This window comes from Ochotona princeps, chromosome 20 (genome assembly GCF_030435755.1).
Source record: "Ochotona princeps isolate mOchPri1 chromosome 20, mOchPri1.hap1, whole genome shotgun sequence".
NCBI classification, from domain to species: Eukaryota; Metazoa; Chordata; class Mammalia; order Lagomorpha; family Ochotonidae; genus Ochotona; species Ochotona princeps.
Window position 1 is genome coordinate 36422796 of NC_080851.1, and position 13565 is coordinate 36436360.

The 13565-nt window shown below is 43.5% G+C and overlaps 1 protein-coding gene across 1 annotated transcript in view; it reads left to right on the forward strand.

Moving 5' to 3' along the window:
• Positions 1-13565, forward strand: part of DGKB (diacylglycerol kinase beta) — a 633251-nt gene that overhangs the window by 182542 nt on the left and 437144 nt on the right. The window contains exons 5-6 of the mRNA XM_036493711.2: positions 1934-2074; positions 13355-13404. Of these exons, the coding sequence (XP_036349604.2) occupies positions 1934-2074; positions 13355-13404 (191 nt within the window). The remainder of the gene's footprint in view (positions 1-1933; positions 2075-13354; positions 13405-13565) is intronic.

Sequence of the window (13565 nt, forward strand, 5' to 3'; positions counted from 1 at the left end):
GAGGAGTGATCATTTGCATCAGGAAGAATTGGGCGGACGGTGTATTTGGCTGGGCTGATTCCCTCCAATCCAGTAATCCATGGGGTGGTTAGGAATCAAGTCTCCGCGTACAGCCTATTAGCTATCTTGCCTCAATACCTCCTTTGTGGCCAAATGTACTTCAAGGAGGAACTGAGGTTTTCCCTCAGGCAATCTCAGGTGTACATGACGTGGGTGCAGTCTCCTCCTTGAGATGAACAGAGTTGGCTGTGCCCAGGCCCCTTGAAAGGACCTCCAAGTGACCATCCCAGAGAAAGAACTCCAGGTGGCTGTCCCAGAGAAGGAACTCCAGGTGGCTGTCCCAGAGAAGGAACTCCAGGTGGCTGTCCCAGAGAAGGACCTCCAGGTGGCTGTCCCAGAGAAGGACCAGCAGGCGGCTGTCCCAGAGAAGGACCTCCAGGTGGCCGTCCCAGAGAAGGACCTCCAGGTGGCCGTCCCAGAGAAGGACCTCCAGGTGGCCGTCCCAGAGAAGGACCACCAGGTGGCTGACCAGAGAAGGACCTCCAGGTGGCTGTCCCAGAGAAGGACCACCAGGTGGCTGACCAGAGAAGGACCTCCAGGTGGCTGACCAGAGAAGGACCTCCAGGCGGCTGACCAGAGAAGGACCTCCAGGTGGCCATCCCAGAGAAGGACCTCCAGGTGGCTGACTAGAGAAGGACCTCCAGGTGGCTGTCCCAGAGAAGGACCAGCAGGTGGCTTCCCTGTAAGATGGCCACCAGGCGGCAGTCAGGGATCTGCAGGAGCCATGAGCAGGCGTCCAGGCTCCCTGCCTTAGTTCCAATACAGGGTCATTCCTGGGTTACAGAGACGCAGTAAGCACTGCTTTAGAAACAAACCACAGACATACATCATTACCTCTTTTAAAAATATTCTTTATTTTCATTTAAAGGCCAAATTTACAGAGGGAAGGAGAGACATACAGAGAAGGATCTCACATCTGCTGGTACACACTCTAAATGGCCACCTTGCCCAGAGCTGAGCCAACCCGAAGCCAAGAGCCAGGAGCTTCTTCCAGGCCTCCCACATGGGTACAATGTCCCAAGGCTTTGAGCCCTCCTCTACTGCCTTCCCAGGCCATAAGCTGGGAGCTGGGTGGGAAGTCGAGCAGCCAGGACATGAACCAGCACTGTGTGGGATGCTGGCTCTTGCAGGTGGAGGAGTAGCCTGTTGCGTGACAGTGTCCGCCCCTGTTTTTACCTTTCTGTTAAACATTTATCCTGTCCACGTAGATCTGTGTCGTGTTGTCTTCACCAATACTCAAGGGCAGATTCCGTGAAGGTGAACAGGGCGTCTTACTGACAGCGCTGTGCGCGTCTCAGAAGGCCTCCCCTTCATGAATGGATGAGTGGCCACTTACTGTTATTTATAGCTCAGAAGACGCCAGGCTCATATTCCCTCCCGAGTGTGTTCCTGGAAGGCCAGTGTTTATTCCTATCTGTCATTGCCTAAAGGAACGTGGTTCCTCGCATATTCAACTCTGCAGGTGCACTGACCATGGGCAGCACTGGCACCCTGGCCCCGCACCGCACAGCAGTGGGCCGCCCTGCACGGCCCTCCTTACGAAATTGTCTCTCTTAGGCGGATGCTTCCAAAAGCCCATGAAACATGGGAATGTAAGGTAAGTTTATCGTGGTGAAAAAAAAAATCTTTTGAAACCCAGATTTTTCACAGGTCTCCACTGAACTGCTTGAAGATCCTTCGTGTTGACAACGGCAGGATCAAACGTCTCACTCCGCTGTGCTGGCGTTCTGGAGAATTCGCTTTCTTCCTTAAAAAGAAGCGCAGAGTCTCCGCCCAGCCTGTCTGCCATCCCCCTAGCTTTTCCACGTCTTCTGCACTTAAGACACTTGATTTTTGTTTTTCAAACTGTGACGACCCATGTCCTGTTTTCCAGGTCTGAGAATGAGCAAAGGTGCAGTCACCCCTCCTCGCTCATCTCCTGCCAACACCTGCTCCCCAGAATTCATCCACCTGAAGGACATAGTCTGTTACCTGTCTCTGCTCGAAAGAGGAAGGCCTGAGGACAAACTCGAGTGTAGGTGTCTGAATTTCACTTTCCTAACCACCTTCTAGCCCATGGAAGTGAACTTAAAATTGCATCTACTGCCACTGTGTTTAATTTTTATTGAGTAAAATGACTCTGATTGGATATCAGATGATTTGTCAAGGTCCTTTAAAAAAAAAAAAAAGATGATTTCTTGTTTGGCAGGTGGATTTTTACAAATGTTCCCCAGCTCTTTGGAGCCCATAGGAAGGGGCTAGAGACAGTCTCTGGGTTTCTGGGAGAGTGTTCTACAAAAGGGAATCCCCTACAGCTTTCTCCACCTCCCTCAGGCAGGGACGAGTGAGAGGTTCCATTGTAAGATTTGACTCTGGGACTTACAACGTAGCCGAATAAGTTTTGTTTCTTCTATGAAGAGCATTTTTATCTAATCCAAAGTCAGTGCCTGAGCTCCCTCTGGTGGCAAATCATGCTCACTGCAACAGGGAAAAGGATTTTTTTTTTTTTTTCAACACCTCCTCCAAATGTTTCAAACTGCGATTTGCAGTTCACTCAAAAATGTCATTAACCCGTGATCATGGATAAGGCTAAAATGAATAAAGATCTCCCTCTACGTAAATGGTTGTGAAGAAAATGCACCCGAACTTTTGAGATTCCTGATGCAAATGTATAACATTTCGATGTCTCAGAATTCTGCTTTCAGAGATTTTTAGTTGCTTTATCAGGAGCTTTTTAAATAAAATTTTTTCTAGCAGAAAACAGTTCATCATCTGCTTTTCTAAAAGACACACCTGCTTAGGTTGTGAATAAACCATACGGGCAACTTACTGCAAATGCATATTTATTATTCATAACTATAGAATATTTGCCTTTCAAGATTTATTTTGTATTTCTAAGGAGAATCTACATAAGGCTCTCTCCTTCCAAAATAAATATTAACATTCGATGAATTTTATTGAAGTGACAGCCAACCAGAAAGTTTACGCAGGTGTTACCAGCACCGTGTTTGGGATGACTAAGAAAAACACAAAGACAGAAATTTGTGCCAGAGCTGAGAATAAAGGAGGTCGCCATTAATTCTCCCCTGAAGGGTCTTTGGTGTTGCACCTTACTTATTTCTAGCTCAAATTGCGCTTAAAGTGGAACTCCTAAGAAGCATCCACCGTTTAAAGTTTCTAAATTGAGGGCCAGACCCGGTAGCCTCTGTCCATGCTGTAGCCCGAAGGGTCATTCACGCTCCACGCTCGGACACTGGAATGAACTCAAGTCAAGCTGCCTTCCCTTCGCTTTTCTTCAGTATTACGCAGCACTGGTCTGAGCTGGCTCTTTCTCCTGCCTCTACCCGGTTCGGTTGGATTTTCTCTTATTGTTAACCATTTCTTCAGACCCCTCTGGGACACATTGCTGTGCCTGGCTTTCACCTTAAATTCAGCGATACTCGAGTTTTCTTCATTTTTTTTTTTTTCTTTTCTGTTGCTCTTGAAGTTGTCTTTATGATAACGATACATCAAAATCATCAGGGGCTTGTTTTTCTCTTCGTTGTTTCATGTCAATATCTGCCCTTTTCCCACATCAGCTATGCCTGAATACTATCCTCTCACCTACCTTTAGTAAGTTATCATTTTAATGTTCACCCTTCAGCAATTTTACATTTACAAATTCTTTACATTCTTTCACATAGAACTAAATTTGAATTTCTCAGTAAGACTTTCAACATATGCAATGATGGTTGAATTAACGCATTCTGATGTCCAAAAGGGTTGCAATTTACTTAACATATTATAAGCAAGAAGAATGAAAAGAAAAATGGTAATAGCATGAAAATCCATGAAACAAGCATCTATAATAGTGAACTCGTGCAGGAAACTATGAAGTTGGGCTCTGACTTCCAGGAGGCGAAGCAGAAATAAAGACATACACATTGGTTTCAAAGAGCGGTTCACACACTTCATCACCTAGCAGAGTCACCCACCGGGCTTGCCAACCCAAACAGCTTGCAAGGTGCACTTTCAATCTCCGACTTAGCAGGTATGAGATGGGATCTGAGAATTAGCTTTTCCCAGATGCACTTGCTGGTATTCCCTGGGCCCTGGCTGACACTGTCCCCTTTTCCCTGGAGCAAGCACACCCACCCAGACCTGGGTCACCCTGACTGGCAGATGCTGTGTGTGACAGTGATGTGCAGTGGCAATATTTGTGAAATTATCTTAGCTGAGTTTTGGGTCAGGTGATTATATTGTTGGTTGATGTTTATAATAAAGGTACTTATTCCAAAACAATATCTTAACATGTTCGGGGTTTCTCACTAATTCTCACCCCTCCCTGACATTAAGAGTGTTCAACATAAAGTTTATCCATTGAAAGCAACTTATGGGGCAATCGTGCAGTAGATAAATGCCACGCTTGGATGCCAGCACCCCGTACGAGCGCTGCTCAAGTTCCTCTGCTCTGTTTCTGATCCAGCTCCCTGCTAACAAGGCTGGAAAAGTCGTGGAAGATGGCTGAGCCCATGGCATTCACTGGAAGGCCTGGATGGTCTTGTAGGCTCTCAGCTTCAGCCCTGTCCAGTCCTGGCTCTCGTGGTATTCGGGAAGTGAACCAGGGATGGAAGGCTTCTTTCCCTGTCTGTCATTCCCTCTCTCTCTATAAATCTGTGTTTCAAAGAACTCAAGTCATATTTTTTAAAGACATTTAAGGAACACAAATGCCCGGGTTTATTCTGCTTCCACGGGCTCTGCTAAACCCACTCTTGTCTCCTGCCCTGAGACTCAAAAGGAAGGTGTCTGGGAACTTGTCCTTGTGAGCCGGGATAGGGGTGACCACAAACATGCCCAAGTGTTTGTCTCACTCACTAGCTAGTGAAGTGGCAGATGCCTGGACTGATTCTATGCTGTGCCCTCGCCTCCCCAGTCTAGAGTTCTACATAGTACTTCATGAGCAGTCTGCCACTCTTTTTTTTCCTTTCAAGTCCCCTTGCAAAACTCAAAATCTGTGACTTGATTTTCATGTAGTTTGTTCAGGCCTTCTGCTGAAATTCCCCTAGACAAGTAATTTCCAAGGGCTGGTTTTATTCTAAGACTTAAAATTCTACAAATTTACCTTTGGTCTCAGCCGTGTTCACGTAGCTTCTTCCTCTCTTATGTTTAATTTAAGTATGACTTGTCCCTTAAGAAATTGAACTTTGATTTAAACTGATTCCGTGTAAACTCCAGGTTCTCTTTCTAAGTGACGTGGGTGCATTTAGCATAGAGACCTCCTTCAAGACACTTTCACTTGGAAGAGTTGAGTCACAGATAATATGGATCTCATGGGATAGCTAAGAATATGACATTAATGCTTACTCACATAAATTTGTACACTCCTGTGAGCTACATAAATATTTGTTACATGCAATGAATAAAAGGAAATGAAAATATCTCAATACTCAACCAATCCCCACAATACTGTCTGTGCCTGCTGCCTTTGGCTTCTTATGTTTGCAAATTTAAAAAGATCCTGCAATGCACAGTGTCAATTATTATTTTTTAAGACTTACTTATTTTTATTGGAAAGGTAGATTTACAGAGAGAAAACAGGACAGATAGAAAGATTTTTCACTCCCCAAGTAGGCGCAATGGCCAAGACTAAGCCGATCCAAAGCTAAGAGCCAGGAACTTCTTCCAGGTCTTCCAAATGGGTGCAGGGTCCAAAGGCTTTGGGCCGTCCTCTACTCCCTTCCCAGGCTACAAGCAGAGAGCTGGATGGAAATGGAGTGGCCGGGACATGAACTAGCACCAATATGGGATCTTAGCAGTTGCAAGGTAAGGAATTAGCCACTAGACTATTGGGCCGGACTTGATGTCAATTTTCTCTTTCACAATACTAAAGCCAATAATTTGGCTCCTGCTTATCTGCTTATAAACTGTCATGGCAGCGATTTTAATGAAACAAATGCGGTTCCCAAGAACATGTCTCTACACAAAAATCTCAGGTCACTGCCTGTTGAGTCTCTCCATCTTCATTTTCCAGTTGAAACTGAATTCAAGGGACCTGTTGTTTTCCCAGCTTTTCAGTCCCTGTTTCACTGGTTACGTGGGAGCTTTTGCACTCCCACTCATGGCAACTGTGACAGCCAAGTCCACTCCCACAGCTTTTCTCCAACGCTTCTCCTTGGACTCAGGGGAAAAGCGCTCTGGGTTGCTCCTTCATTGACTCAAATTGTACAGTTTATACCCTTAGCCTTCGCATTCATAAACTCATCTTGCTCCACAGCTTGATACCAGCCTGCCATGCTGGGGTTGCATTTGGCCTTGAACTGCACACACAGGCACAGATAATGTCATGAGGATCAGCTTCTAAACCATCGGTCAGACCATGACCTTTTACACCCTGTGTGTTTCGTTGGGCTGCAGTGTGTTTATTGGAGATTTTTCTCTACCTCTCCAGGTACAGTTTTAATCCAGTCTTTCCTACACTTGAGCTTACCATCCATCACAGGCCTCTTGCCATTTCTTAGTCGTGTTGGTGCCCTCCCCTTAGCGTCTGGCACTGTGAGCATATGCCCGTTCTGCTCTCTATACTGACGGCACACATGCAAGCTTGTAGACACCCAGTGAATGGAACTGTATGGAAGCCAATGAGTGCTTTGGAAACCAAATGTAGTGCGGGTTAAGATGTCCAACTGAGAAGTTCTTTGGTACTTTGAATTAATACGTAGTACTCACATCTGGATTGCTGTTTTGTGTTAATAATTTAGCAAGAGCAATTTTTAAATGAGTCTTCATTCACTTGAGACATATTGCTGAAAATAAATTAGCAAGGAAATATTTGAAAAATGAGTCATTGGGTTGCAGGTGTTACCATTGCTGCAATTGATCACAGAACCAGCAAGACTTGACATCCCTGAAGATCATTGACTTGACCTTTTTATAATTATCAAAGAAAAGGCTAAAGCCCAGAAAACAGGAATACTAGCTATGCCACCAGATAATGGGATTGTGTCCAAAACCTACTGCTTCTGACCCACAGTATGTTGCTCTTGTTGTTTGCGGAAACTGTCTTTCAATTATTGTTTTACTTGTTTCTTTTGTGGACATAAAAAGAGGTGTCCAGTGGTGGCTCTTCCTGGGATCGAGTTCACGCAGACCGAGGGAGGTGCCAGGAAGTAGCTCAAGTGGTGGGGTCCTACAGCCGGCCCTGGCGCCAGCTGTTGTGGGCAACTAAGAAATGAACCAGCAGGTTGAAGATCTCTCTGTGTGTATCCATCTCTCTCTATGTGTGTCCCCGTGTCTCTGTCACATTGTGTGTGTGTGTGTCCACCATTCAGATAAGAGGAGGAATAAATACGATTGTTCAAAAAGACAGGCAAAGGATGTCAAAAGTCATTGGGAGGATTTTTTTTTTCTGCCTTTAAAAGCATTTAAAGCAGGCATTAAAATACAAAAACAAAATTAACTATAAATTAAAGAATTTGCAGTTTAAATGCCTTAGAATATATACCTCCAAGTCGTCAATAATGAATTTTATAGTACCGTAATAACATTGTGGAAAGTACAAAAACATTAGGATATTCACATAGAGAACAGGTAGATGCGACTGTGCAAATCTTTGGAAGAAAGAAAAAAAGAACTCGCATAATATGTCTTTGTGTCTTGCATAATACGCCTTGGCTCTGATCTTTCAGCTGGATACCTGTGTGGGAACATAATTGTTCCTACATAAAGGGAAATTTCCTGAGCATTAAAATAGAAGGGAGTGGGTTCAGCTAGCTCGTCACTTTGCAGCAGGCACCCACTCTCGCAGCTCTGTGGACAGAATGAGTCATGACTGGGCTTGTTGTCGCATCCGGGCACTCCTGCGGTTCTGTTCATGGAGTCTAAGATCTGCTGGGTCATCGCTTTGCTTGGCGTTGGAGATTGACTAACTGTTACACAACAAGGCTCGCTGCGCTAATAGTTTCCTTTCTGTTACTTACTTTTTTTCTATTGTTCGATTGTTAGTCAGCTCCCAGTTTCTTTCCCTTAAATGTAGTCTTAGGAATTTGCGTGCTCCGTGTCTCCCTTTTGCTCACTGTTTATCACCCCTTCCCCTGTATAACACTGGCTCAGTCTTTATAGAATGACTGTCATTTCAGATGGTACCTGTTATTTTCCCCTGCTTTCCTATTTCCTGTTCTCTCTTTGTTCCCTCTTGTACCTTCCATTTCCCACCTGGGATTTCTTTTCCATTTTGCGGTGAAATCTTTCCCCCCCTTTTTTCTGTCGCACACTGTAGCTTTGTAGAGCACCCATTCATTCTGAGCAGAATCGGGGTCTGCTCTTACGTCATAGACTGCAGTTTTCACTGACAGCATCTTCCCGCCTCCCTACACTGGGAGTGTACTCCAAGTTGGGGAGGACTGGAGTGAGGCGACGGCTGGGTGGGCGGGCGTGTGCCATCTGACACCTGAAACTAGGGAAGCTGTGTGAGCTCTCTGAGTAGTCGCCACATGGACCCTCACACAGTCCCTGCCGTGATCACATTTCCTTGGGTTCAAATTCATTTGATTTGACTTTTGCAGGACTCAAAGGCTTGATATGAAGTAGGTTGTTGAGGTGTAAAGCGTGAGGGGCAGTATTGGAAGGGTTAATTTATTTCCTGGCCTCTTGTATAAATATGAGCGCAGTGCCCTCTCTACTAGCTTTTCTTTAATCTTATGGTCTCTAAGTTAGTGTCCCAGCGTACACCTTTGTTCCCAAATTCTGAAAAGCTTCTTGATTTTTCTTCTCACTTTCTCTATGCTTATAGATGCAAATGAATTTGATCCCTGCCATGGCTATCATGGTACTTTAATGAAAAAGTCAGCATATATATATCTTCACGCCATATTTTTTTTCTTGACCTCACAACAATTTTAAATTAGTAAAGTGGACCTACATAAGTAAATAAATAAATAAATAAATAGCTAAATAAATAAATAAATAAATAAATAAATAAAATTGCTAGCTTACTCTGCTTTCCTCCAGGGCTAAAGAAAAATGTTAACCCTTTCCAAGGACTTGTTTGAAATTCAGGACATATAATAGTTAACGTTCCAGCAGGTATAACAATTTTCATTTTTTAAAAAGTATTCATTTATTTTTTATTGAAAAGGCAGATTTACAGAGAGGGAGAGAAAGATCTTCCATCCTCTGGGCTCACTCCCCAAGTGGCCACAACGGCCAGAGCTAGTCTGAACTGAAACCAGGAACCAGTAGCTTCTTCCGGGTATCCCATGCAGGTGCAGGGTCTCAAGACTTTGGGCCATCCTCGACTGCTTTCCCAGGCCATAAGCAGGGAGCTGGATGGGAAGCAGGGCCAAAGCGGGGCATGAACCAGCGCCCGTATGGGATCCTGGCACAAGCAAGGCGAGGACTTTAGCCACTGGGGTTGTGCATTAGGCCCTTTTGAAAAGACTTTTAAAAATAAATCAAAACAAATTGAGCAGAAATGTCAGACATCACAAATTCGCTCAAATCCATGCCATTTTGAAGATCATAGTGATGCCACATTTGGGGGAAAAAAATCTCATAGCTGACTTCTAACACTGAGTCACAGTCAACATGCAGAGGCACAACATACTGTTTATTTAGTGTCCCTTCAGCTATGTATACAAGCATCGTTTCATGATAAGACCATCAGAATTCTTACAATGAATTGCCCTCTGGCTATTTGTACAGGCTATTTATAAAACGTGAATGGATATTGTTTAGACCTGGGTCTCATTTCCAAGATACCATTTTATATGTATATGTGTGTATATATGTTTATATACATATATGTGTCTATATACATATATGCACTTGTATATTCCAACTTTTTAAAAATATGTATTTAAAGGTAGAATATTGTTGGAGTTGAAAGCAAACAGAAAGAGAAGGCAGAATCCTCCCTCCCCCACTGGCTCGCTCCCTAACGGCTTGCAGCAGCCAGACCAGGAGGTCCAGCACAGTTTGATGAGCAGATTGCAGGGACCCAGCTGCTTGTCCATCATCTGGTTATTTCCAGGAACAGTCACAGGAAGCTGGGACTGAAGCTTGCGGAGATTCCAAGCAGTGGCTTAACCAACTTCAAGGTCACAAAACCCATCATCTCCAAAATCTGGAAAAATAAAACACGTTCAGCCTCAAGTTTCACATTAGAGAATGCAGAAGTCATGCAGACGACTAACAAAGGAATAGAAAAATAAGATGTTGTTGCCCACAGGTAAAGAGTAATAAAGCATTTTATGGATAATTTTACACAAGTACCCTCAAAAATTAGATGTAAAAGGTACATTCGTAGAAAATCACAACTTAGCAAGGTTAACAAAATAAGAAGTTTCAAATCCTAAAATTCTCCTATTCATTAATTTAATTGAATTTGTAACTTATTAAAATTCCAGGGTCAGATGTGTCGCCCATGGCATCATCAGAAAATACAAAATGTTGCAAATATTACAGATAAATGCAGAGGACAAGGATAACAGACACCACGTTTAACTCAAACAAAATGATTGTGTATTTGATTGCATGTTATTTGTTTTTAAATGGACTTATTTTTATTTGGGGACAGAGTTGCATAGCGAAGGAGAGATAGAGAAAGAGAGAGATCTTCCATCTCGTTCAATTCCCTAATGGTGACAATGACCTGAACTGAACGGATGACAAGCCAGGATCCAGGAGATTGTTTCGGATCTCCCACGCGGGTTCAAAGGCCCAAGGACTTTTCTTTTTAAGGGTTAAGGATCGGGGGAAAGTGGGCCAGACCATTGTTTACACATTTTCTTTTTCTCCTGCCTGTACCTGGGGGAGAGGGAATATGAGGGCGTAAACTCTGCCCAGCCTCCCAGCCGCCTCGGTACCCCGGGATGAGGAAGCTGGAGCTGTGAAGATGGCTTGGACTGTTGCAGCAACAGACTTAGAAGCAGTAACATCGAACAGGGAGTCGGTGGGCTGATTCAAACATACATGGAAACGTGGTCATGACATAGCTGGAGATGTAGCACAAGTTGAATATGTGACTAAAAGTTTCAGTTCAAGAAAAAGGACTCAAGCCCTCTGGCTGCAGTTCCCTGTGGTTACAAGTGGACTGGACCTGGAATATCCTGAGAAGGTTGTGAGGATTCACTCCTGTTTGCTCGCTTGCTCAACCCTTCTGATGGGGAAGTGGCAGATCATGTGGGAGAAAAACTTACAGGGTGTCGTTATTTCCATTGCTCTTGGAAAAATAAAATCTGTTATATATTCACAACAAAATTAAGATCTTCTCCATCTCAAATTATAACCAAGGTTGAATTGCAAATCTACTGTATGTTGGTGATTAGAAAAATAGGTTTTTACCCCTTGTGATGGGTAACATTTTCTTACACCACACAAATATCCTACCATAAACAGCAGGATAAATAAATTAGACTTCTATTATAAAACTGTGATCTTCAGTTCATAAAATGGTGACATTAACAATGGGAAACCTCAGAGCAGACTGGGAGGGTAAAAAATGCAGCATAGGCCCTAAAAAGGAACAGATGTGGATCAGGAAAAAATTACAAATAACTCCAAAGAAAACTTGACAAGAGCACTTAATCGTCATTTCAAAAAGAGACTGTTTAAATGGCCAATGAAAATAAAAAAGTTATCATCATCTCACCTGGAACCAGAAAGCATTTAAGTCTTTTGGAGGATCTAACATTATGTCCTTTAACCTTGTTTTTTTATTTATCTAAAAGGATATGAATCAGCATAATCGCTGTAGAAGAAAGTATGGAAATTCTGCCGACATTTGAAAATAAACCTATTACATGTTCCATGTATTTAGTAAATACATATCCTCCCTTACATTTGAGCATTTTAGTATTTGTTTCTTATAAAAGATAGAATATCAGTTAAATTGGCAAAATGTCTAGCCATATGGAAGCAAATTGTAAAATTTATAAATAATTTTATTCTAACATTGGAAAAGTAAGTAGACACCAAAAACACAAATATCATCACAGATATCTGAAAAGTTATTGTGCAATTGTGCTTCAAGGTTGCCGGAGTCTTTACAGACATGGGCTTTCAGTCATCAAGATTCGTCAGGCGATTGTACAAACCCAATGCAAACCCCTGTTTCCACCCTTGTGTTGTTACAGCTGGATGGGTCACCCCTGTTTGTTTCCAATGGCACCTGCAGCCGCTTCCCAACCTCCTCGTGCTGTGGGTCACCCAGGGACCCCTCAGTCCTCCTGCCTTCCTGAGCTCCCTGGCATAGGACCAACACTCAAAGAAGTGACACACCAGGAAGCTCCAAGGGATTTACACAAATAAACCGTTTTCATCTCTGGTGGTGGGGCACTGAATGGGCCAGCGCCTGTCGGAAGAGAAAAAGCAGCCCTTGTTTTAAACGCTCCCACCTGCAGCGCTAATAGGCGACCTAGAGTAACAGTGACCCGCGGTTTTCGTTTCTTTCGTCTGGTTGGCTTGTTTCTTCCTTTCTCTTGCTAGCTTCCTTCTTTCCCTGTGTCATTTCCTTCCTTCCTTTCTTCTTTACTTTTCTCTATTTGGAAGGGAGAAAGCGAGAGAGAGAAATGGAGACAGTGAGTGCCCACACTGGCTGGATCCTTTTCCAAATGTCTAAGGAGGTTTTGACTGGGCTGGGCCACAGCCGGGATCTAAGGGACTCAATCCACGACCTGCACGTAGAACTCGGAGATGCAAAAACTACTCCGGCCACCACTGTGGTCTAGCAGTGTGTGCATTTAGCAGGAAGCTGTAAGTGGGAACACTCCAAGATGGTGTCTTCACTGTGTATCCACTTTCCTGTGCTGGTTCCAGCACCCGTGGTGGTGTGTACCACCTGACTTTCATAGCCAATGTGCAACCATAGCAGGGTGATCCTTCTTTCAAAAACAGCTGTTTGACCAAACCCTTGGGACAGTGCATGGTGAGTTCCAAGTCATGAGTGGTTTGTAGATTTCCTAATATTCGCTTTTTCTTATCCGCTCTTCCTTCTGCTACCCAGCCTCTCTTACAGGTTCTCCTTCGCTGTTTATGATTTGATATCCAATGATCCCTCACAAGAAAGAATTTGAATGAACTGCAGCACTTGGTAACATTTCTTGGCGGAAAACACAATCTAATAAACTTTATTTCTAGTGTCTGGTATGCTTATTTGCTCATGAGCTTGTTTTCAGTTCGTTTACAAAATGATCCCATGTATGGATTGCTTTGAAGAGAGTGGAAGATCGGGAAGTTGTTTCCAAGAGAAACTAAGTTTTAAAGCATCCGCCCGAAACTAGCTTCAACCCTGTTCATCTGTCACCTTTCTTCCACTCACGCTTGTTTTTTTTCCCTTCAGTTATGTTCCGCCTTTATGACACCGACGGGAATGGATTCCTCGACAGCTCGGTAATTTTTTTTCTTCAAGTTTTCTGTGAAGAATTTGAAAGCAGTTTCTCCTGAAAAATGCAATGAATAAATTTATAGCTATTACCACCCAAGGCACACGTAACACAATTTGCATGCCCTTGCACCGAATTCCTATCATTTTTTAAAAATGATCTTAGCAA